The 21,112-nt window shown below is 49.7% G+C and overlaps 1 protein-coding gene across 2 annotated transcripts in view; it reads left to right on the forward strand.

The window, feature by feature from the left end:
* Nucleotides 1-21,112, forward strand: part of PTPN6 (protein tyrosine phosphatase non-receptor type 6) — a 180,112-nt gene that overhangs the window by 120,613 nt on the left and 38,387 nt on the right. For both annotated transcript variants that reach the window (XM_063962488.1, XM_063962487.1), the window contains exons 5-10: nt 4,198-4,311; nt 6,132-6,245; nt 9,139-9,232; nt 12,435-12,514; nt 12,765-12,914; nt 13,349-13,483. In XM_063962488.1, the coding sequence (XP_063818558.1) occupies nt 4,198-4,311; nt 6,132-6,245; nt 9,139-9,232; nt 12,435-12,514; nt 12,765-12,914; nt 13,349-13,483 (687 nt within the window). The remainder of the gene's footprint in view (nt 1-4,197; nt 4,312-6,131; nt 6,246-9,138; nt 9,233-12,434; nt 12,515-12,764; nt 12,915-13,348; nt 13,484-21,112) is intronic.

The following is a 21,112-nucleotide window of genomic DNA, read 5'->3' on the forward strand; positions in this document are numbered from 1 at the left end:
TCCCAGAGATTTAAACAAAGCTATTAAACGAGAACATTTCAAACTACCAACCAGAGATGAAATCATGTCGCAATTTGCGGGAGCAAAATGGTTCAGTAAATTGGACGCATCTTCAGGATTCTGGCAAATGAAGCTAGATGAGGCCAGCTCAAAGCTTTGTACATTTAATACACCAGAAGGTCGATATAGATTTCTTCGACCACCATATGGAATATTGTCTGCTCCAGAAGTATATCACAAAAAGATACACATGATTTTTGAACATTTTTGAAAGTTGGCGCAGATTTGTTTGATTGTAATGGGAAAACGTACATTGTCGTGACTGATTATTACTCTAACTACCCTGAGGTGAAGACACTATATACAACTACTAGTAAAGCCGTAATCAATTGCATGAAGTCAATCTTTGCAAGGCATGGTGTTCCTATGGAAGTGTTCACTGACAATGGTCCTCAGTTTTCCAGTGCTGAATTTAGACAATTTGCTGATGAGTGGGAATTTGTCCATACTACGTCAAGTCCCCACTATCCACGCTCAAATGGGTTGGTGGAAAGTTCAGTAAAAACTGTAAATAGTCTCATGAAAAAAAGCTCAAGAAGGTAAAGATTTCTACAAAAGTCTTTTAATCTACCGCAGTACACCTTTACAGAATGGACTTTCTCCTGCACACTTGCTGATGGGAAGGAGGATTAGAGCAAATCTCCCGATACATGATGAATTGCTTAATACACATAACTCAGCGTTGGTCAGACTAAGGAACGTCAACAGGCGAAACAGAAACTGTTCCATTTCAGGCGAGCAAAAAGCTTATCTGATCTAAAATCTGGTGACCAAGTCTGTCTCAGAGATCACGAGAAAGGTATTTGGGTGCAGAAAGGTATTGTGCAAGAAAGGTATTGTGCACCAAGATCTTATACTATACGTACAGAGCGTGGAACTGAAGTAAGAAGAAATCGGGAGGATTTAAGATCTCAACCTAACCATGATGAAGACAACATGACTGAAGAATACCCTTCATCTGACATGTATGATGATCCTGATAATGGTGAACAAACCACGATTCTAGAAAGGTCCAACATGGTCAATGAAACACAGACTGTGTATGAAAGACCCAAAAGGGAAATACGCAGACCTGAGAGACTCATTGAAACGTGTTAGATGATGTTCTTAATATGACGTCGTTAATTGTTGCATTGAAGCATACAGGGCTTATATTTAAAGAAAAGAGGATGTGATGTTAGTGTATTAGAATGCTTATATTTGTAGACACTCCCTTACTAATCTGTGTAAGCCTGAATCTTCAGTGATGGTCCCTGGGACCAGGGGGATGCTGGGAAGTGGGTGGTCCAGGGTGCAGTGTGCCTGGAGTTGGTGATGGAATAAACAGCACAGCAGTGAACTCACATGTCTCTGTGTCCTGATGACTGGATTTACAAACATGAACAAAACACATAGCGGCTGCTAAAATGGTGCTGATGCCTAAATGAATGTACCTCCACCGTACTATACCAAGGCTACTTCCTAGACACCTTTATAACAGATTTAATCAAACTCTTATTAAATATGTTTGGAAAGGTTCTAAACCTAAAATAGCTAGAGCCACTATTTCCCTTCCAAAACTCAGCGGAGGTGCTGCTTTTCCGGACGTTGAGGAATACCACTCCGCCTGTATATTGAGCCAACTTAAAGACTGGTTTCAAACTGATTCTCTCAAACCGTGGGTGCTTATTGAACGTGCTATGATGTCACCATTTAGGAGTATATTCAATTGACATCGAAAACTGCTGTCTGTCGAAAAGACGGCAGTTTTTGACTTTTTTTTAGGTCGGAAGGGGTTCCATCCTATTCAATATATTCGACAAGTCGAGGAATTAGACGTGTCGAAAAGCACGAGGATCGGCGGAATAGCTGCCGATCCACGTGCTTGTGGCGAGTTTTGGCCCCCTTTTCGACCATCTCAGTCCGACATAAAAAAATGTTGGACTGAGATGTGGGACCCAGAGGAGGAGAGCGGGAGGGGGGGGGGGGGTGTGAGGGCTGCAGGGAGATGGGGGACAGCCGCGGGCATACAGGGGAGATCAGCGCTACAGCACAGCGCTGCAGCAGGATGTCTCACAGCCGTGCCGCTCACAGCAGCGTCCACCCGTCTCCAGCAAGTGAGGTCACGCTTGCTGGAGCCGGGTGGACACTGCAGTGAGGTGGGGCGGCTGTGTGACATCCTCCTGCAGCCCTACTGTAGCGCTGATCTCCTTCGTCTGCCCACGGCTCTCCCCGCTGGTCTCCCTGCGGCTCCCCCCCGCCCCCCCTCCTCCACTGGGTCCCTCATCTCAATCGACTTTTTAAAAGTCGAGTTGAGATGAGATTGAATAGGGGATAGGGGTTGTCGGATCCATTACGACAAATGCATGTCGGAATGGATCCGACCCTTATTGAACATACCCCTAAGTCTCCCAGATCTTTTATGGTTACCATCTACGGTGACTCCCCCCCAGTGGCGGAACTAGCGAGCGGTGGGCCCAGGTGCGACAAAATGCTTTGCCCCCCCCCTCCATCCCATCCAAGTCCACCCCCTCACCCCTGGAGAGGATCTGGTGAGGTGGACCTGCTCAGGGCCAGAGAAATGGATACCTAGCAACAGTGCCGTAACTAGACATTTTAGCACTGTGTGCAAGAAACAGCATCGGAGCATGCTGCATGCAAAACAGGGGCAGTGTGCGCCGTAGGCGCGCGCAAAAATACATAGTGGCGTGGCTTCGTGGTGAAGGGGTGTGGCCACAAAATAATGCCAATTCATAAAACGGTGCACAGTAGTCTCCATTGTTCAAATTAGGCCGCACAGTAGCACCACTACACCAGGTAGAGACCCTTTTACACCTTACGGTGGACAGATTCCTCTTTTTACACATTACAGCAGACAGCATCCCCTTTTTACACATTGCGGCAGACAGCGTCCCCCTTTTTACACATAACGGCAGACAGCGTCCCCCTTTTTTACACATAACGGCAGACAGCGTGCACTTTTTACACATAACGGCAGAAAGCGTCCCCTTTTTACTTAAACGGCAGACAGCGTGCCCTTGTTACACATTACGGCAGGCAGATTCCCCTTTTTACACATTGCGGCGGGCAGGTTCCCCCTTTTTACACATTGCGGCAAGCAGATTCCCCCTTTTTACACATTTCAGCAAGCAGATTCCCCCTTTTTACACATTGCGGCAGGCAGGTTCCCCCTTTTTACACATTGCGGCAAGCAGATTCCCCCTTTTTACACATTGTGGCAGGCAGATTCCCCCTTTTTACACATTGCGGCAGGCAGATCCCCCTTTTTACACATTGCGGCAGGCAGATCCCCCTTTTTACACATTGCGGCAGACAGTCCCCCTTTTTGCACATGGAAAAAAGACAGAAAAAGAAAGAAAGAAAGAATTATACTTACCCTCTCCGCTGGCTCAGGCTCCTCGGTGCAGCTTCTGGCAGATCACGATTCCCGGGCAGGAGAGAAGGAGGAGGAGGGAGGTGGAGGAGGGAGCCGCAGCAGCGCTGTGTTATTGGTGGAGGCCCTGCTGCTGCTGTCCCTCTGCTTCGCTATAGGCTGTTCTCGGAAGACAGCCTATAGTGAAGCAGAGGGACAGCAGCGGCAGCGCCTCAACCAGTAGCAAAGCGCTGCTGCGGCTCCCTCCTCCACCTCCCTCCTCCTCCTTCTCCCGCGTACTGCTGCGCTCCTCTCCTCTCTGTGCGGGCGGCTGTGTGCTGCGGGCAGCGGTTGCCCGCAGCACACAGCGGCATGTAATGAGTCAGTTTGACTCATTACATGCTTTGGGCCCCTGGACAGTGGCGGGCCCCAGTGCAACGCACTGGTTGCACTGGCGGTAGTTCCGCCTCTGCTCCCCCCTGTACCCGTCCTTGTAAAACAGTCTCTATGACACTACAAGTATGGCGTAAATTTGTATCTTGTGGAACAGGAATTGTGTTACCTTCTGTAGATAATCGGCCGCCATGCAAATTCGCAGAATAGGGATCAGTTCTGAACTGGGCCTCTAGTATGAGTACAACACAAAACGATTCCCTGGCTTGTGTCCCTAGTAAGTCCTTGTGAATGTCCAGTAATTGTACAGGTGTGAATGAGCACCACAGGTCACTACAGGTCTCCCGCTGATGTTGAACATTGGGTAACACACTGATCTCCTCCCTCCACAGGGTGATAAGTACACTTTGGGGGATATAAAATTCGATACACTTACAGATCTAATTGAGACGTACAAAAAGAAGCACATTGAGGAGGTGTCTGGAGCTCGCGTGTACTTGAAGAAGGTGAGTGCGCTCGGTGTGAATGGGAGCTCATTACATTGTGTATGGAGTAGTTGTGCTCACACCCCCCTCATCCTGTCTCCTGCATTGTACTCCGTGCCCCGTAGCCTATCCCCGGCTGTCAGACCCTTTGCTCCTGGGTTGCATCCTGTGGTTCCTGATGCCCTTTGCCTCAGTAGCTTACAAAGGCTCCATCTCTGCCCTGTTCCCAAACTTCCTGTGGCTCCATATGAACACAGTGCCGACTCATGCTCTGGAACAATGCTCTAGATTATTATGATGTAAATGACTGTTCATGGCCACTTACTGTTCTTTCCCAGCAGGAAGTAGATGGAGAGAGTGGTATCCGGACTCCGGGTCGACACCCCTTAGGTTGACATCCATTAGGTCGACACCCTTTGGTCAACAGTGAATAGGTTGACACTAGAAACAGGTGGACACGAACAAGGTCGACATGCAAAAAGATCGATATGAGTTTTTCACATTTTTTTTCTTTTTTTGAACTTTTTCATACTTTACGATCCACGTGGACTACGATTGGGAACAGTAACCTGTGCCGAGCGCAGAGAGGCACCTTGCCCGAAGAGAGGGGACACGGTGCACTAATTTGGGTTCCCGGTCACTTTACGAAGAAAACGACACAAAAAAACCCATGAAAACCTCATATCAACCTTTTTTCATGTCGATATAATGGCCGTGTCGACCTACTTATAGTGTCGACCTACCCACTGTCGACCAATAGGTGTCGACTTAGACACTGTTAACCCTGAGTCCCATACCCCATTTTACACACACATCCCAAATGTATCACCATAGTATTCTCCCCTCTGCTCCCCCAGATATACTGTAACCAGGACTTTTACCTAAAGCTCCAAATGCTGCAAATCAGTAATTCTCTACTCGCTCAAGAGAAAAAATGTCTTCTGTGATACTGTGGGGGAGATTTATCAAAGCTTGGAGAGAGATAAAATACCAACCAATCAGTATCTAACTGCCATGGGGTTGGGTATGAAATGCCGGCTTTACCCTAACCCTAACTCCCCCTGGTGGTGCCTCACCCTAACCCCCCCTCTCCCACTCTAAGTCCCCCGGGGGCTGCCTAAACCTTACCCACCCCGGCATAGTACTTACCCACCCCGCTGTCTCGAAGATCAGGTTCCCTACGGTCGGGATTCCAGCATGTGTATCCTGGCCCCTTTCAGGATTCTGGTGTCGGCATAACATCATGTGTCAGGATTCCGGTGATGGGATCCTGAATGTCGGGACTGAAAAATAACAGGAGCTGGTTAGTCGGTAGGTACTTTGGGGCCGATTCAGACCCTGACGCTGATGTGCAAAAATCACTATGAAGCGATTTCTGCACATCTGCCTATGCACGTATGCCGGTTCTCTTCAGAACGCAGTTTAAGACTTGGAGGGGAGCGGGAATGAAACGTTGATGCCGTGCTTTGTAGGCGCCGATGCTCCGTTTTAGGGACGAGGTCCGGACAACAGAGGCATGTCCGGATGTTGAAGGGGCGGCCCGCGGAGGCTGGGTGACGTCACACGCAGCCGATGCGACCCTTAACATGGCATGTAGCCGTCTGCCTTCACAGCTAGGCTACACAGGCAGACGGCTACTCGAAACATGCGATAGCACATCTACGGTCAAGTCTGAATTAGGCCCTTTATCTCTCTCCAAGCTTTGGTAACTCTCCCCCCCCTCTATCTTTTATTTTGTGTACACCATGGTGCCATTTACAGATTTTACAGATGTCCCCTTTCTGACTTCATGTTCTCTTCTTCCTCTCACTGTCTCGGCCTCCGCCTCCGTCTCCCCACAGCCGTATTACTCCACCAGAGTGAATGCTGCCGACATAGAGAGTCGCATGAAAGAATTAGACAAAAAGTCAGAGAAGGAGGAAACTGCAAAAGCCGGATTCTGGGAAGAGTTTGATGTAAGTTTCACAAATGCTTTTATAATTCTGTCTCTGGGTAAGCAGTGCGATGTCCCTGGGTAAGCAGTGTGTTGTCCCTGGGTAAGCACTGCGCTGTCCCGGGGTAAGCAGTGTTTTGTCCCTGGGTAAGCAGTGTTTTGTTCCTGGGTAAGCAGTGCGCTGTCCCTGGGTAAGCAGTGCGCTGTCTCTGGGTAAGCAGTGCGCTGTCCCTGGGTAAGCAGTGCGCTGTCCCTGGGTAAGCAGTGCGCTGTCCCTGGGTAAGCAGTGCGCTGTCCCTGGGTAAGCAGTGTGCTGTCCCTGGGTAAGCACTGCGCTGTCCCTGGGTAAACAGTGTTTGTCCTTGGGTAAGCAGTGTTTTGTTCCTGGGTAAGCAGTGCTCTGTCCCTGGGTAAGCAGTGCGCTGTCCCTGGGTAAGCAGTGCGCTGTCCCTGGGTAAGCAGTGCGCTGTCCCTGGGTAAGCAGTGCACTGTCCCTGGGTAAGCAGTGCGCTGTCCCTGGGTAAGCAGTGTTCTGTCCCTGGATAAGCAGGGCGCTGTCCGTGGGTAAGCAGTGAGTTGTCTCTGGGTAAGCAGAGAGTTGTCTTATGGTAAGCAGATTGCTGTCCTTGGGTAAGCAGAGCATTGTCCCTGTGTATGCAGTGCACTGTCACTAGGTAAGCAGTGCAGTGTCCCTGGGTAAGCAGTGCGGTGTCCCTGGGTAAGCAGTGCGGTGTCCCTGGGTAAGTAGTGCGTTGTCCTGGGTAAGCAGTGGCCTATCTCTGGGTAAGCAGTGCGGTGTCCCTGGGTAAGCAGTGCCCTCTCTCTGGGTAAGCAGTAAGGTGTCTTTGAGTAAGCAGGCTGCTGTCTCTTGGTAAGCAGTGCCCTATTTCTGGGTAAGCAGTGTGCTGTCTCTGGGTAAGCAGTGTGCTGTCTCTGGGTAAGCAGTGCGATGTCCCTGGGTAAGCAGTGCCCTGTCTCTGTGTAAGCAGTAAGGTGTCTCTGAGTAAGCAGGGCGCTGTATCTGGGTAATAAGTGCTCTGTCTCTGGGTAAGCAGTAAGGTATCGGTTAAGCAGTAAGGTATCTCTGAATAAGCAGTGCCCTGTCTCTGGGAAAGCAACACCCTGTCTCTGGGTAAGCAGTAAGGTGTCTCTGAGTAAGCAGTAAGGTGTCTCTGGGTAAGCAGCGCCCTGTCTCTGGGTAAGCAGCGCCCTGTCTCTGGGTAAACAGTGCCCTGTCTCAGGTTAAGCAGTTTCCTGTCTCTGGGTAAGCAGGGTACTGTCTCTGGGTAAGCAGTGCTATGTCTCTGGGTCAGCGGTGCCCTGTCTCTGGGTAAGCAGTGCACTGACTCTGGGTAAACAGTGTCCTGTCGCTGGATAAGCAGTGTCCTGTCTCTGGGTAAGCAGGGTACTGTCTCTGGGTAAGCAGCGCCCTGTCTCTGGGTAAACAGTGCCCTGTCTCAGGTTAAGCAGTTTCCTGTCTCTGGGTAAGCAGGGTACTGTCTCTGGGTAAGCAGTGCTATGTCTCTGGGTCAGCGGTGCCCTGTCTCTGGGTAAGCAGTGCACTGACTCTGGGTAAACAGTGTCCTGTCTCTGGATAAGCAGTGTCCTGTCTCTGGGTAAGCAGGGTACTGTCTCTGGGTAAGCAGTGCTCTGTCTCTGGGTCAGCGGTGCCCTGTCTCTGGTTAAGCAGTGCCTTGTCTCTGGGTAAACAGTGCCCTGTCTCTGGTTAAGCAGCGCCCTGTCTCTGGGTAAGCAGGGCACTATCTCTGGGTAAGCAGGGCACTGTCTCTGGGTAAGCAGTGCTCTGTCTCTGGGTAAGCAGTGCTCTGTCTCTGGGTCAGCGGTCCCCTGTCTCTGGGTAAGCAGTAAGGTGTCTTTGAGTAAGCAGGCTGCTGTCTCTTGGTAAGCGTGCCCAATTTCTGGGTAAGCAGTGTGCTGTCTCTGGGTAAGCAGTGCGATGTCCCTGGTTAAGCAGCGCCCTGTCTCTGTGTAAGCAGTAAGGTGTCTCTGAGTAAGCAGGGCGCTGCCCCTGGGTAAGCAGTAAGGTATCTCTGAATAAGCAGTGCCCTGTCTCTGGGAAGGCAGCACCCTGTCTCTGGGTAAGCAGTATGGTGTCTCTGAGTAAGCAGTAAGGTGTCTCTGGGTAAGCAGCGCCCTGTCTCTAGGTACGCAGCGCCCTGTCTCTGGTTAAGCAGTGCCCTGTCTCTGGGTAAGTAGTGCGCTTTAGAGGTGAGCATTACAAATCTACACATATATTATTATTACTGTATTATACATCATTCCACACTCACTGATACCAATCACTCCCCAACCTCAGGGAAATACAAAGCGCTATGAGGGCCTGAGTCAGACACAGCCTTGTCCATGTTTGCCCACCCTGAGCTCCCTCACACGGGCTGTCTGCTTCCTGCTATATCATCTTGCTGATTTTCATTCATAGCACCCTTGCCCACTCTCTGTTCTTCCCCCTACAGGAGATCCCTAGAGGGTAAGACCAGTGGCAGGTGTGGTGTGCATTTGGACACAATTTACTACATCACAACAGTCCTCTTCGCAAATTACCGTAAGGGGCCATAACGACCGTATGCACAACTGTGTGCTGATGCGACTCTGTGTCATGCAGCAGTTGCATCATGAAGGCCTTGTCCGCTTCACAGATAGGAGAATTGGGATCCCGGGTGTCTCCTAAACATTTGGGAGAGTAGACATAGCGCACATCTAACCTGCACACCAGTCTGATATATGAGAATCTTGGTGTTCCCCATCTGTGTCTGTTTTCATTGTTGTATTTGATCCTTTCCGGGGTGTCTTCACTCTTCTCTTTATTTTTTCTCCTGTTCTCTACTTGTTGCCTGACCTCTGTCTCTTATGCCTCCTTGTACCTAACATGATCCCTATGTTTCCCTTCCCTACAGGCTCTACAGAAACAGGAAACCAACTTATACGACAGGAAAGAGGGTCAAAGACCAGAAAACAAAAGCAAAAACCGGTACAAAAATATCCTCCCATGTGAGTTCACTTAGGAGAACCTATTCATTTCTGTGTTTCATCTTCCAGTTTTTACCCTGATCTCATTCTGTCCATAATAACTTTTTGGTTTTGACCTACTTCCTAACACAGCTTTCACTCTGGCTTCTTAACTGTCTCAGTGGTCACTCTGGCTTCTTAACTGTCTCAGTGGTCACTCTGGCCTCCTCCCTGTCTCAGTGGCCACTCTGGCCTCCTCCCTGTCTCAATTGTCACTGTGGCCTCCTTCCTGTCTCAGCTGTCACTTTGGCCTCCTCCCTGTTTCAGTGGCCACTCTGGCCTCCTCCCTGTCTCTGCGCCACTCTGGCCTCCTCCCTGTCTCAGCGGCCACTCTGGCCTCCTCCCTATCTCAGTAACCACTCTGGCCTCCTCCCTGTCTCAGTGGTCACTCAGGCCTCCTCCCTGTCTCAGTGGCCACTCTGGCCTCCTTCCTGTCTCAATTATCACTGTGGTCTCCTCCCTGTCTCAGTGGTCACTCTGGCCTCCTCCCTGTCTCAGCGCCACTCTGGCCTCCTCCCTGTCTCAGCGGCCTCTCTGGCCTCCTCCCTATCTCAGTAACCACTCTGGCCTCCTCCCTGTCTCAGTGGTCACTCTGGTCTCCTCCCTGTCTCAGTGGCCACTCTGGCCTCCTTCCTGTCTCAATTGTCACTGTGGCTTCGACCCTGTCTCAATTGTCACTGTGGCTTCGACCCTGTCTCAATTATCACTGTGGCCTCCTTCCTGTCTCATCAGTCACTCTGGCCTCCTCCCTGTCTCAATTGTCACTGTGGCCTCCTCCCTATCTCAGTGGCTACTCTGGCCTCCTCCCTATCTCAGTAACCACTCTGGCCTCCTCCCTGTCTCAGTGACCACTCAGGCCTCCTCCCTGTCTCAGTGACCACTGTGGCCTCGTCCCTGTCTCAATTGTCATTCAGGCCTCCTTCCTGTCTCAGCGGTCACTCTGGCCTTCTCCCTGTCTCAATTGTCACTGTGGCCTCCTCCCTATCTCAGTGGCTTCTCTGGGCTCCTCCCTATCTCAGTAACCACTCTGGCCTCCTCCCTGTCTCTGTGGCCACTCAGGCCTCCTCCCTGTCTCAGTGACCACTGTGGCCTCGTCCCTGTCTCAGTGGCCACTCTGGCCTCGTCCCTGTCTCAATTGTCATTCAGGCCTCCTTCCTGTCTTAGCGGTCACTCTGGCCTTCTCCCTGTCTCAATTGTCACTGTGGCCTCCTCCCTATCTCAGTGGCTTCTCTGGGCTCCTCCCTATCTCAGTAACCACTCTGGCCTCCTCCCTGTCTCTGTGGCCACTCTGGCCTCCTCCCTGTCTCAGTGGCCACTCTGGTCTCCTCCCTGTCTCAATTGTCACTCAGGCCTCCTTCCTGTCTCAGCTGTCACTCTGGCCTCCCACTTTCTCAGTGGTCACTGTGGCCTCCTCCCTGTCTCATCGTCTGCATCGTCTAGTGTGTACGCACAATGGCCTGCTCTCACGAGTCGCATGGAACAGTCCCAATCAGACGATATAGTATGCCCGGCCATTCAGTGTAATGAAGTTCTATCATTCAGTACATCATGTAGTGTGTACAGCCAATCTCTCATGGTGCAGGCGCAAGAGAATTCGACTCGACCATTGGGAAGATTGACCGTTGCTCTGATGTGTAGCCACCCTTAGTGTCGGTGGAATTCTGATATCGTCCTTTTATGAAACTAGTCATTTTGTGTCCTACACTTTAACAGTGTAAATACAGATTGTTATAAAGGCGACGTTTTACAAATATTAATATGCGTAACGCTCTGTAGCTGGCAGCGGAGAGTGTAACTTGCTCTAATAATACAACCATTGTGAGGAATAAAACCGTTATTATGTATTTAGGGAAATCTTTCCTCAGTAATTTCCAATGGGTTATCTACCATACGCTTTTTTGTGCTTCATCCACCAAAATAATCCTATATTGTCATTATTCCTCTATATTCCTTCTCCCTTATTCTTTTCCTCTGGTCCATGGTTTATGTAACAATGGGGCAGATGTATTAACCTGGAGAAGGCATAAGGAAGTGATGAACCAGTGATATGTGCAAGGTGATAATGCAACAGCCAATCAGATCCTCTGTTAATTTACATATTGGAGCTGATTGGCTAGTGCGTTTATCACCTTGCACTTATCACTGGTTTATCACTTCCTTATGCCTTCTCCAGGTTAATACATCTGCCCCTTATTCACTTGTCCTCTTTAGAACTTATTCACTTGTCTTCCATCGTACTTGGTGGCTTTGCTCTACCTCATAGGTCTGTAATCTCGGTCCTCAGGACTCCACACGGTGCATGTTTTGCAGGTCTCCTCATAGAATCACAAGTGAAATAATTAGCTCCACCTGCGGACCTTTTAAAATGTGTCAGTGAGTAATAAATACACCTGTGCACCTGCTGGGTTACCTGCAAAACATGCACTGTGTGGGATAATGAGGACCGAGTTTGCAGACCTATGATCTACTGCTTTATCCTGGTCCCTCCCTAAAGGCTCATACACACTTGACGATAAAATGAACGACGTCGTTAATTTCAGCCCTCATCAACGACGTTGCTCATTATATCGTCAAGTGTGTATGCATCAGACGACCACCGATGCGCGGCCCCGCGGGACGTTAACGACCCTCGCTTATCTGTGGAGCATGTATGCTCAATTTCCACTATGGTCGTTACTGACCAGAGACGTCGTTGAATGTGTATGGTGTGAAAGACCAATGACCAACGACCAAGCCACTGTCCACCAGCCCTGTTCCCAGCTCATTATTGTAATAAACTGTTCAGCTTGGATGCTTCAACGATGAATGGTGTATGGTCTTTGGTCTTTGGTCGTTGGTAGTGTGTATGCTCATGTCGTTTGCTCAGCTGTTCAAGGGAAGTCGTTAACGACGTGTGCATCGTCAAGTGTGTATGGGCCTTTAGTCTTCTGCTTTATTCCTCCGTAAACTGCTCTTTTCTACCTATATGCATGTCACAAGTCTATACTTTACATACTATTCGTATTAGTGTTCCTACCGGGTCATGGTTTCCTGCTCAATTCCTTTATACCGGCGTGAGCTGTCTTGTAATCGTTTGTCGCTCGTGTATGAACTTCTGCTTATACCGTCCATTCTTCCTGCCTCTTCTCTTCTTCATTCCCCTCCTCTTCTACAGACCCATATTCTTCTGTCTCTCCTCTTTCAGTTGACCACACAAGGGTGATGCTACAATGTGGAGACCCAAACGTTCCAGGCTCTGATTACATCAATGCCAACTACGTGACGGTGAGTGACGGAGACGGGTGAGTGGAACACCTAAGGCAATGAGGTGAACATAGAGGACAGAAAGGTGTCCCACAAAGTGATCCCTCCGGGATATTCTTTCTTGACCAGAAGCTAAGATTGTTGTGTAGTAGTTATTCACCTCCACAAATGAATATGGAACACAGCGAGATCTGGCACATAGGGATATCATTGGATTGCAGTAGAAGGTAACTTCTAAACAGAATCTCCCACCTATTTTGTTTTTGCATAGAACCAGCTTTGGGGGCATGAAGAGCCGTCCAAACGTTTTGTTGCCTGTCAGGGGTGCCTGGCGTCCACCACAGGGGATTTCTGGGAGATGGTCTGGCAGGAGAACAGCCTGATCATTGTAATGACCACGAAGGAGGTTGAAAAGGGACGGGTGAGGGTCATCTGCTACCTGGGCTTTTTTTTTTCTTGTGTGTGATCGTTGTTCTTGTTCGTTTCCTCAAGTCACTCTTAGAAATTCAAATTAATTTTAGATCTGCACTGTCTGCACCCTTGTCCTCCTTTATCCTTTGTAGACCAGTGTCTACTATAGCCATCACCTACACACACAGCTGAGGCAGCCATTCTGTGGGTTCAGCCAATGAGGTTCCAGTTCTAAGTGAGTTGATAGGTTGGGATCTCTTGAGCACTGGCCCCGTACACAAAATGGCTGCCACTACTGCATGCAGGTACTGGTACATTAGACTACACCCTGTGTATTCATGCTTCTACTTATCCAGCTCCTCCTGCTATCTCTGTATTACTCTCCTCCTTATCTTTCTAGGACGCAGAGTCTCTGTCTTTCTCTCATCCCCCTTTCCCTCCTAGACTAAATGTGTTCCCTACTGGCCGGATGCTGGAACTAACGGGAAGGAGTTTGGACGGTATTGGGTGGAGATTCTTTTGGAACACGAGGCCATGGAGTATAAAATTCGCACTCTACGAGTGTCACCCATAGCGAATGTGAGTATGCAGATATCATTGGAAAGATTACAGAGAAGACCAGGAGACAATGTCGGACTGGGACATGATGGGCCAACTGAGGGAATGCAGTGGCCGGGGCCTGTGTATAAGGGGTGTGTCCAGTTACCACAGGGGATGTGGAAATTAACCACAGAGTCTTGGCCAGTCATTTGACACCATGAAACTGACCCTCTAATGGAGTAACAATGTATAATTTGACAGAAATTGGAACCTGAGATGAGAGGAAGGCAGTGGGTCCCACCTGGAATTTTCCCTGTGCCACTATAGGTCAGTCAGACCCTGCCAGGAAATATTCTCTTTTCTTAGTCAGCCACTAAGGGACACTGCAATGTCCGTAGATCCCTACTGAAAGCAATATGCACAGAAGCACATGAATATGAACCATTCTTTTCGGTCTTCCATTCAAAGTGGAGCGTTCATCATGTATGGACCTTGTTCCATGAAACAGGGAACATAGAAGTTAATACAGTTAACTTTTATAATCATTTGCATTTTTTATACCATAGTGCAGTGGTTTCCAAACTTTTTTTAATCACGGCACCCTAGATTATCAGAATCTTTTTTCACGGCACCCCTAGGCCAAAAATTTCTTATGGAGAAATTTAGAAAGAAATATTACATTAAGTAGATCGCGTTTTATGTCATCCTTAGGGTCAGTTGTGTGGTGAGGGACAAGATTTGCTTCTGTTTGGCCACATACTTTATGATTGGCAGCCACCAGCACTGGTTTTGCCTATTATATTGACCATGAATAATTTGAATTGGTTCTGGACCACCAACCCAGGGCACCCCTGCAAGTGTCCCGAGGCACCCCAGGGAGCCACAGTTTGGGAACCTCTGCCATAGTGGTTTGAAGTGTTCAAGTGATACAGGATAAATGGTTTCCATGCTTCGCGTCATCGCATTAAATATACTTTTATAAAATTCTAAATGCAGAGCTAAGCTGATTCCGAGCTAGGAGGAAAGTAAAAAAACAAGCAAGAAACTTTGAATCTGGAACAAACCATTCTGCACTGCAGTGCACATGGTTTTGCCCATTAGAGAAAGATACTGCTTTTGCAATCAGGTCTGAATTAGGCCTGAGTTAGGACCAGAGGCGTAGGTAGGGTCTGTGGCACCCAGGGCAACATGAAGAACTTCCCTACCCCCCACCAAAAAAATAAAAAAAATAAAGAACAAAAGTATTACTCCCAAAAAGGGGCGTGGTTGACTGGGGAGGGGTGTGGTTTACCTGTTAGGTTTTGAGTAAGAGAGAGAGGCAAGGGGGTGGAGAACGTGGGGACAGGGAACAAAGACAAAGGGAGGAGGAATGGGGGCGAGAGAGGGGGAGGCATGGAGAGAGAGAGGTGAGACAGGGGGTAAGAGAGAGAGGGGGGGAGGGGGGGGGGAGAGGGTTGAGACATGCATCACTGTGTACCTCCTAATCACCGCCCAGTACAGGTGGCACTGTGTACATTGCCCTGTCCCCTTACCCCTGGTACAAGCGTCACTGGTATCCTGTAATTCCTCTCACAACTTTCCCCTTCAATACAAGCAGCACTGTGTACCCCCAGCAGCGGTGGGTCCCCCTCTTATCAACGCAGGCAGCAGCGGGTTCCCTTTCAGAGCCGGCAGCGGCCAGGTCCTCTCTTCTGGTTTTCGCGTAGGGACTGGTCACTAGATCGTGACATCGAGCCGCAGCAACAGCAGCATCAGAGAGGAACAGGAAATAGGAGGATCTGGATCATCTGGACCGCCTCCTCCTGCTAATACTGCACTGCCGCACCCCCCTCTGACGACCCTGCCATGGCACACAGGGCACGTGCCCCACATGCACCCCCCTTGTTATGCCACTGGTTAGGACACTCCCCCCCCCCCCCCCCCCCCCTTAACATTTAAAGCGCTCTGCATATTTTACATCTACCCCACCTGCAGTGCGGTATAGTTTCTCTGACGTCCTAGTGGATGCTGGGACTCCGTCAGGACCATGGGGAATAGCGGCTCCGCAGGAGACAGGGCACAAAAGTAAAAGCTTTAGGATCAGGTGGTGTGCACTGGCTCCTCCCCCTATGACCCTCCTCCAAGCCTCAGTTAGGTTTTTGTGCCCGGCCGAGAAGGGTGCAATCTAGGTGGCTCTCATAAAGAGCTGCTTAGAGTAAAAGTTTTGATAGTTTTCTTATTTTCAGTGAGTCCTGCTGGCAACAGGCTCACTGCAACGAGGGACTTAGGGGAGAAGAAGTGAACTCACCTGCGTGCAGGATGGATTTGCTTCTTAGGCTACTGGACACTAGCTCCAGAGGGACGATCACAGGTACAGCCTGGATGGGTCACCGGAGCCGCGCCGCCGACCCCCTTGCAGATGCCGAAGTATGAAGAGGTCCAGAAACCGGCGGCTGAAGGCTTTTCAGTCTTCATGAGGTAGCGCACAGCACTGCAGCTGTGCGCCATTGCGCTCAGGCACACTTCACACCAGCGGTCACTGAGGGTGCAGGGCGCTGGGGGGGGGGGGGGCGCCCTGGGCAGCAATGTTAATACCTTTCTGGCTAAAAAGAATACATCACATATAGTCCCTGAGGCTATATGGATGTATTTCACCCCTGCCAGGTCTCAGAAAAACCGGGAGAAGAGCCCGCCGGAATAGGGGGCGGGGCCTATCTCCTCAGCACACAGCGCCATTTTCCCTCACAGAACTGCTGGTGGGAAGGCTCCCAGGCTCTCCCCTGCACTGCACTACAGAAACAGGGTTAAAACAGAGAGGGGGGGCACTTATTTGGCGATATGATTATATATTAAGATGCTATAAGGGAAAACACTTATATAAAGGTTGTCCCTGTATAATTATAGCGTTTTGGTGTGTGCTGGCAAACTCTCCCTCTGTCTCCCCAAAGGGCTAGTGGGGTCCTGTCCTCTATCAGAGCATTCCCTGTGTGTGTGCTGTGTGTCGGTACGTGTGTGTCGACATGTATGAGGACGATGTTGGTGAGGAGGCGGAGCAATTGCCTGTAATGGTGATGTCACTCTCTAGGGAGTCGACACCGGAATGGATGGCTTATTTAAGGAATTACGTGATAATGTCAACACGCTGCAAGGTTGGTTGACGACATGAGACGGCCGGCAAACAAATTAGTACCTGTCCAGGCGTCTAAAACACCGTCAGGGGCTTTAAAACGCCCATTTACCTCAGTCGGTCGACACAGACACAGACACGGACACTGACTCCAGTGTCGACGGTGAAGAAACAAACGTATTTTCCTTTAGGGCCACACGTTACATGTTAAGGGCAATGAAGGAGGTGTTACATATTTCTGATACTACAAGTACCACAAAAAAGGGTATTATGTGGGGTGTGGAAAAACTACATGTAGTTTTTCCTGAATCAGAGAAATTAAATGAAGTGTGTGATGATGCGTGGGTTTCCCCCCGATAGAAAATTATTGGCGGTATACCCTTTCCCGCCAGAAGTTAGGGCGCGTTGGGAAACACCCTTTAGGGTGGATAAGGCGCTCACACGCTTATTAAAACAAGTGGCGTTACCGTCTCCAGATACGGCCGCCCTCAAGGAGCCAGCTGATAGGAGGCTGGAAAATATCCTAAAAAGTATATACACACATACTGGTGTTATACTGCGACCAGCTATCGCCTTAGCCTGGATGTGCAGCGCTGGGGTGGCTTGGTCGGATTCCCTGACTGAAAATATTGATACCCTTGACAGGGACAGTATTTTATTGACTATAGAGCACAGAGGGATATTTGCACTCTGGCATCAAGAGTAAGTGCGATGTCCATATCTGCCAGAAGATGTTTATGGACACGACAGTGGTCAGGTGATGCAGATTCCAAACGGCACATGGAAGTATTGCCGTATAAAGGGGAGGAGTTATTTGGGGTCGGTCCATCGGACCTGGTGGCCACGACAACAGCTGGAAAATCCACCCTTTTTACCCCAAGTCACATCTCAGCAGAAAAAGACACCGTCTTTTCAGCCTCAGTCCTTTCGTCCCCATAAGGGCAAGCGGGCAAAAGGCCAGTCATATCTGCCCAGGGATAGAGGAAAGGGAAGAAGACTGCAGCAGGCAGCCCATTCCCAGGAACAGAAGCCCTCCACCGCTTCTGCCAAGTCCTCAGCATGACGCTGGGGCCGTACAAGCGGACTCAGGTGCGGTGGGGGGTCGTCTCAAGAGTTTCAGCGCGCAGTGGGCTCACTCGCAAGTGGACCCCTGGATCCTACAAGTAGTATCCCAGGGGTACAGATTGGAAATTCGAGACGTCTCCCCCTCGCAGGTTCCTGAAGTCTGCTTTACCAACGTCTCCCTCCGACAGGGAGGCAGTATTGGAAACAATTCACAAGCTGTATTCCCAGCAGGTGATAATCAAAGTACCCCTCCTACAACAAGGAAAGGGGTATTATTCCACACTATATTGTGGTACTGAAGCCAGACGGCTCGGTGAGACCTATTCTAAATCTGAAATATTTGAACACTTACATACAAAGGTTCAAATCAAGATGGAGTCACTCAGAGCAGTGATAGCGAACCAGGAAGAAGGGGACTATATGGTGTCCCTGGACATCAAGGATGCTTACCTCCATGTCCCAATTTGCCCTTCTCACCAAGGGTACCTCAGGTTCGTGGTACAGAACTGTCACTATCAGTTTCAGACGCTGCCGTTTGGATTGTCCACGGCACCCCGGGTCTTTACCAAGGTAATGGCCGAAATGATGATTCTTCTTCAAAGAAAAGGCGTCTTAATTATCCCTTACTTGGACGATCTCCTGATAAGGGCAAGGTCCAGAGAACAGTTGGAGGTCGGAGTAGCACTATCTCAAGCAGTTCTACGACAGCACGGGTGGATTCTAAATATTCCAAAATCGCAGCTGTTTCCGACGACACATCTGCTGTTCCTAGGGATGATTCTGGACACAGTCCAGAAAAAGGTGTTTCTCCCGGAGGAGAGAGCCAGGGAGTTATCCGAGCTAGTCAGGAACCTCCTAAAACCAGGAAAAGTGTCAGTGCATCATTGCACAAGGGTCCTGGGAAAAATGGTGGCTTCTTACGAAGCGATTCCATACGGCAGATTTCACGCAAGAACTTTTCAGTGGGATCTGCTGGAAAAATGGTCCGGATCGCATCTTCAGATGCATCAGCGGATAACCCTGTCTCCAAGGACAAGGGTGTCTCTTCTGTGGTGTCTGCAGAGTGCTCATCTACTAAAGGGCCGCAGATTCGGCATTCAGGACTGGGTCCTGGTGACCACGGATGCCAGCCTGAGAGGCTGGGGAGCAGTCACACAAGGAAAAAATTTCCAGGGAGTGTGATCAAGTCTGGAGACTTCTCTCCACATAAATATATTGGAGCTAAGGGCAATTTACAATGCTCTAAGCTTAGCAAGACCTCTGCTTCAAGGTCAGCCGGTATTGATCCAGTGGGACAACATCACGGCAGTCGCCCACGTAAACAGACAGGGCGGCACAAGAAGCAGGAGGGCAATGGCAGAAACTGCAAGGATTCTTCGCTGGGCGGAAAATCATGTGATAGCACTGTCAGCAGTGTTCATTCCGGGAGTGGACAACTGGGAAGCAGACTTCCTCAGCAGGCACGACCTCCACCCGGGAGAGTGGGGACTTCATCGGGAAGTCTTCCACATGATTGTGAACCATTGGGAAAGACCAAAGGTGGACATGATGGCGTCCCGCCTGAACAAAAAACTGGACAGGTATTGCGCCAGGTCAAGAGACCCTCAGGCAATAGCTGTGGACGTTCTGGTAACACCGTGGGTGTACCAGTCGGTGTATGTGTTCCCTCCTCTGCTTCTCATACCCAAGGTACTGAGAATTATAAGACGTAGAGGAGTAAGAACTATACTCGTGGCTCCGGATTGGCCAAGAAGGACTTGGTACCCGGAACTTCAAGAGATGCTCACAGAGGACTCATGGCCTCTGCCGCTAAGAAGGGACTTGCTTCAGCAAGTACCATGTCTGTTCCAAGACTTACCGCGGCTGCGTTTGACGGCATGGCGGTTGAACGCCGGATCCTAAGGGAAAAAGGCATTCCGGAAGAGGTCATTCCTACCCTGGTCAAAGCCAGGAAGGAGGTGACCGCACAACATTATCACCACATGTGGCGAAAATATGTTGCGTGGTGTGAGGCCAGGAAGGCCCCACGAAGAAATTTCAACTCGGTCGATTCCTGCATTTCCTGCAAACAGGAGTGTCTATGGGCCTCAAATTGGGGTCCATTAAGGTTCAAATTTCGGCCCTGTCGATTTTCTTCCATTAAGAATTGGCTTCAGTTCCTGAAGTCCAGAAGTTTGTCAAGGGAGTACTGGATATACAACCCCCTTTTGTGCCTCCAGTGGCACTGTGGGATCTCAACGTAGTTCTGGGATTCCTCAAATCACATTGGTTTGAACCGCTCAAATCTGTGGATTTGAAATATCTCACATGGTAAGTGACCATGATGTTGGCCCTGGCCTCGGCCAGGCGAGTGTCAGAATTGGCGGCTTTGTCTCACAAAAGCCCATATCTGATTGTCCATTCGGACAGGGCAGAGCTGCGGACTCGTCCCCAGTTTCTCCCTAAGGTGGTGTCAGCGTTTCACCTGAACCAGCTTATCCTGCGGCTACTAGGGACTTGGAGGACTCCAAGTTGCTGGACGTAGTCAGGGCCTTGAAAATATATGTTTCCAGGACGGCTGGAGTCAGAAAATCTGACTCGCTGTTTATACTGTATGCACCCAACAAGCTGGGTGCTCCTGCTTCTAAGCAGACTATTGCTCGTTGGATTTGTAGTACAATTCAGCTTGCACATTCTGTGGCAGGCCTGCCACAGCCAAAATCTGTCAATGCCCATTCCACAAGGAAGGTGGGCTCATCTTGGGCGGCTGCCCAAGGGGTCTCGGCTTTACAACTTTGCCGAGCAGCTACTTGGTCAGGGGCAAACACGTTTGCTAAATTCTACAAATTTGATACCCTGGCTGAGGAGGACCTGGAGTTCTCTCATTCGGTGCTGCAGAGTCAACCGCACTCTCCCGCCCGTTTGGGAGCTTTGGTATAATCCCCATGGTCCTGACGGAGTCCCAGCATCCACTAGGACGTCAGAGAAAATAAGAATTTACTTACCGATAATTCTATTTCTCGTAGTCCGTAGTGGATGCTGGGCGCCCATCCCAAGTGCGGATTGTCTGCAATACTTGTACATAGTTATTGTTACAAGAATCGGGTTATTATTGTTGTGAGCCATCTTTTCAGAGGCTCCGCTGTTATCATGCTGTTAACTGGGTTCAGATCACAGGTTGTACAGTGTGATTGGTGTGGCTGGTATGAGTCTTACCCGGGATTCAAAATCCTTCCTTATTGTGTACGCTCGTCCGGGCACAGTATCCTAACTGAGGCTTGGAGGAGGGTCATAGGGGGAGGAGCCAGTGCACACCACCTGATCCTAAAGCTTTTACTTTTGTGCCCTGTCTCCTGCGGAGCCGCTATTCCCCATGGTCCTGACGGAGTCCCAGCATCCACTACGGACTACGAGAAATAGAATTATCGGTAAGTAAATTCTTATTTTTTCTTAGGTGCAAAGTTACTGGCTTTTATTTGCTTTCCTCCCAACAAGATTCAGTTGCAGTAATGTGTAAG

Source organism: Pseudophryne corroboree, chromosome 3 (genome assembly GCF_028390025.1).
Source record: "Pseudophryne corroboree isolate aPseCor3 chromosome 3, aPseCor3.hap2, whole genome shotgun sequence".
NCBI lineage: Eukaryota > Metazoa > Chordata > Amphibia > Anura > Myobatrachidae > Pseudophryne > Pseudophryne corroboree.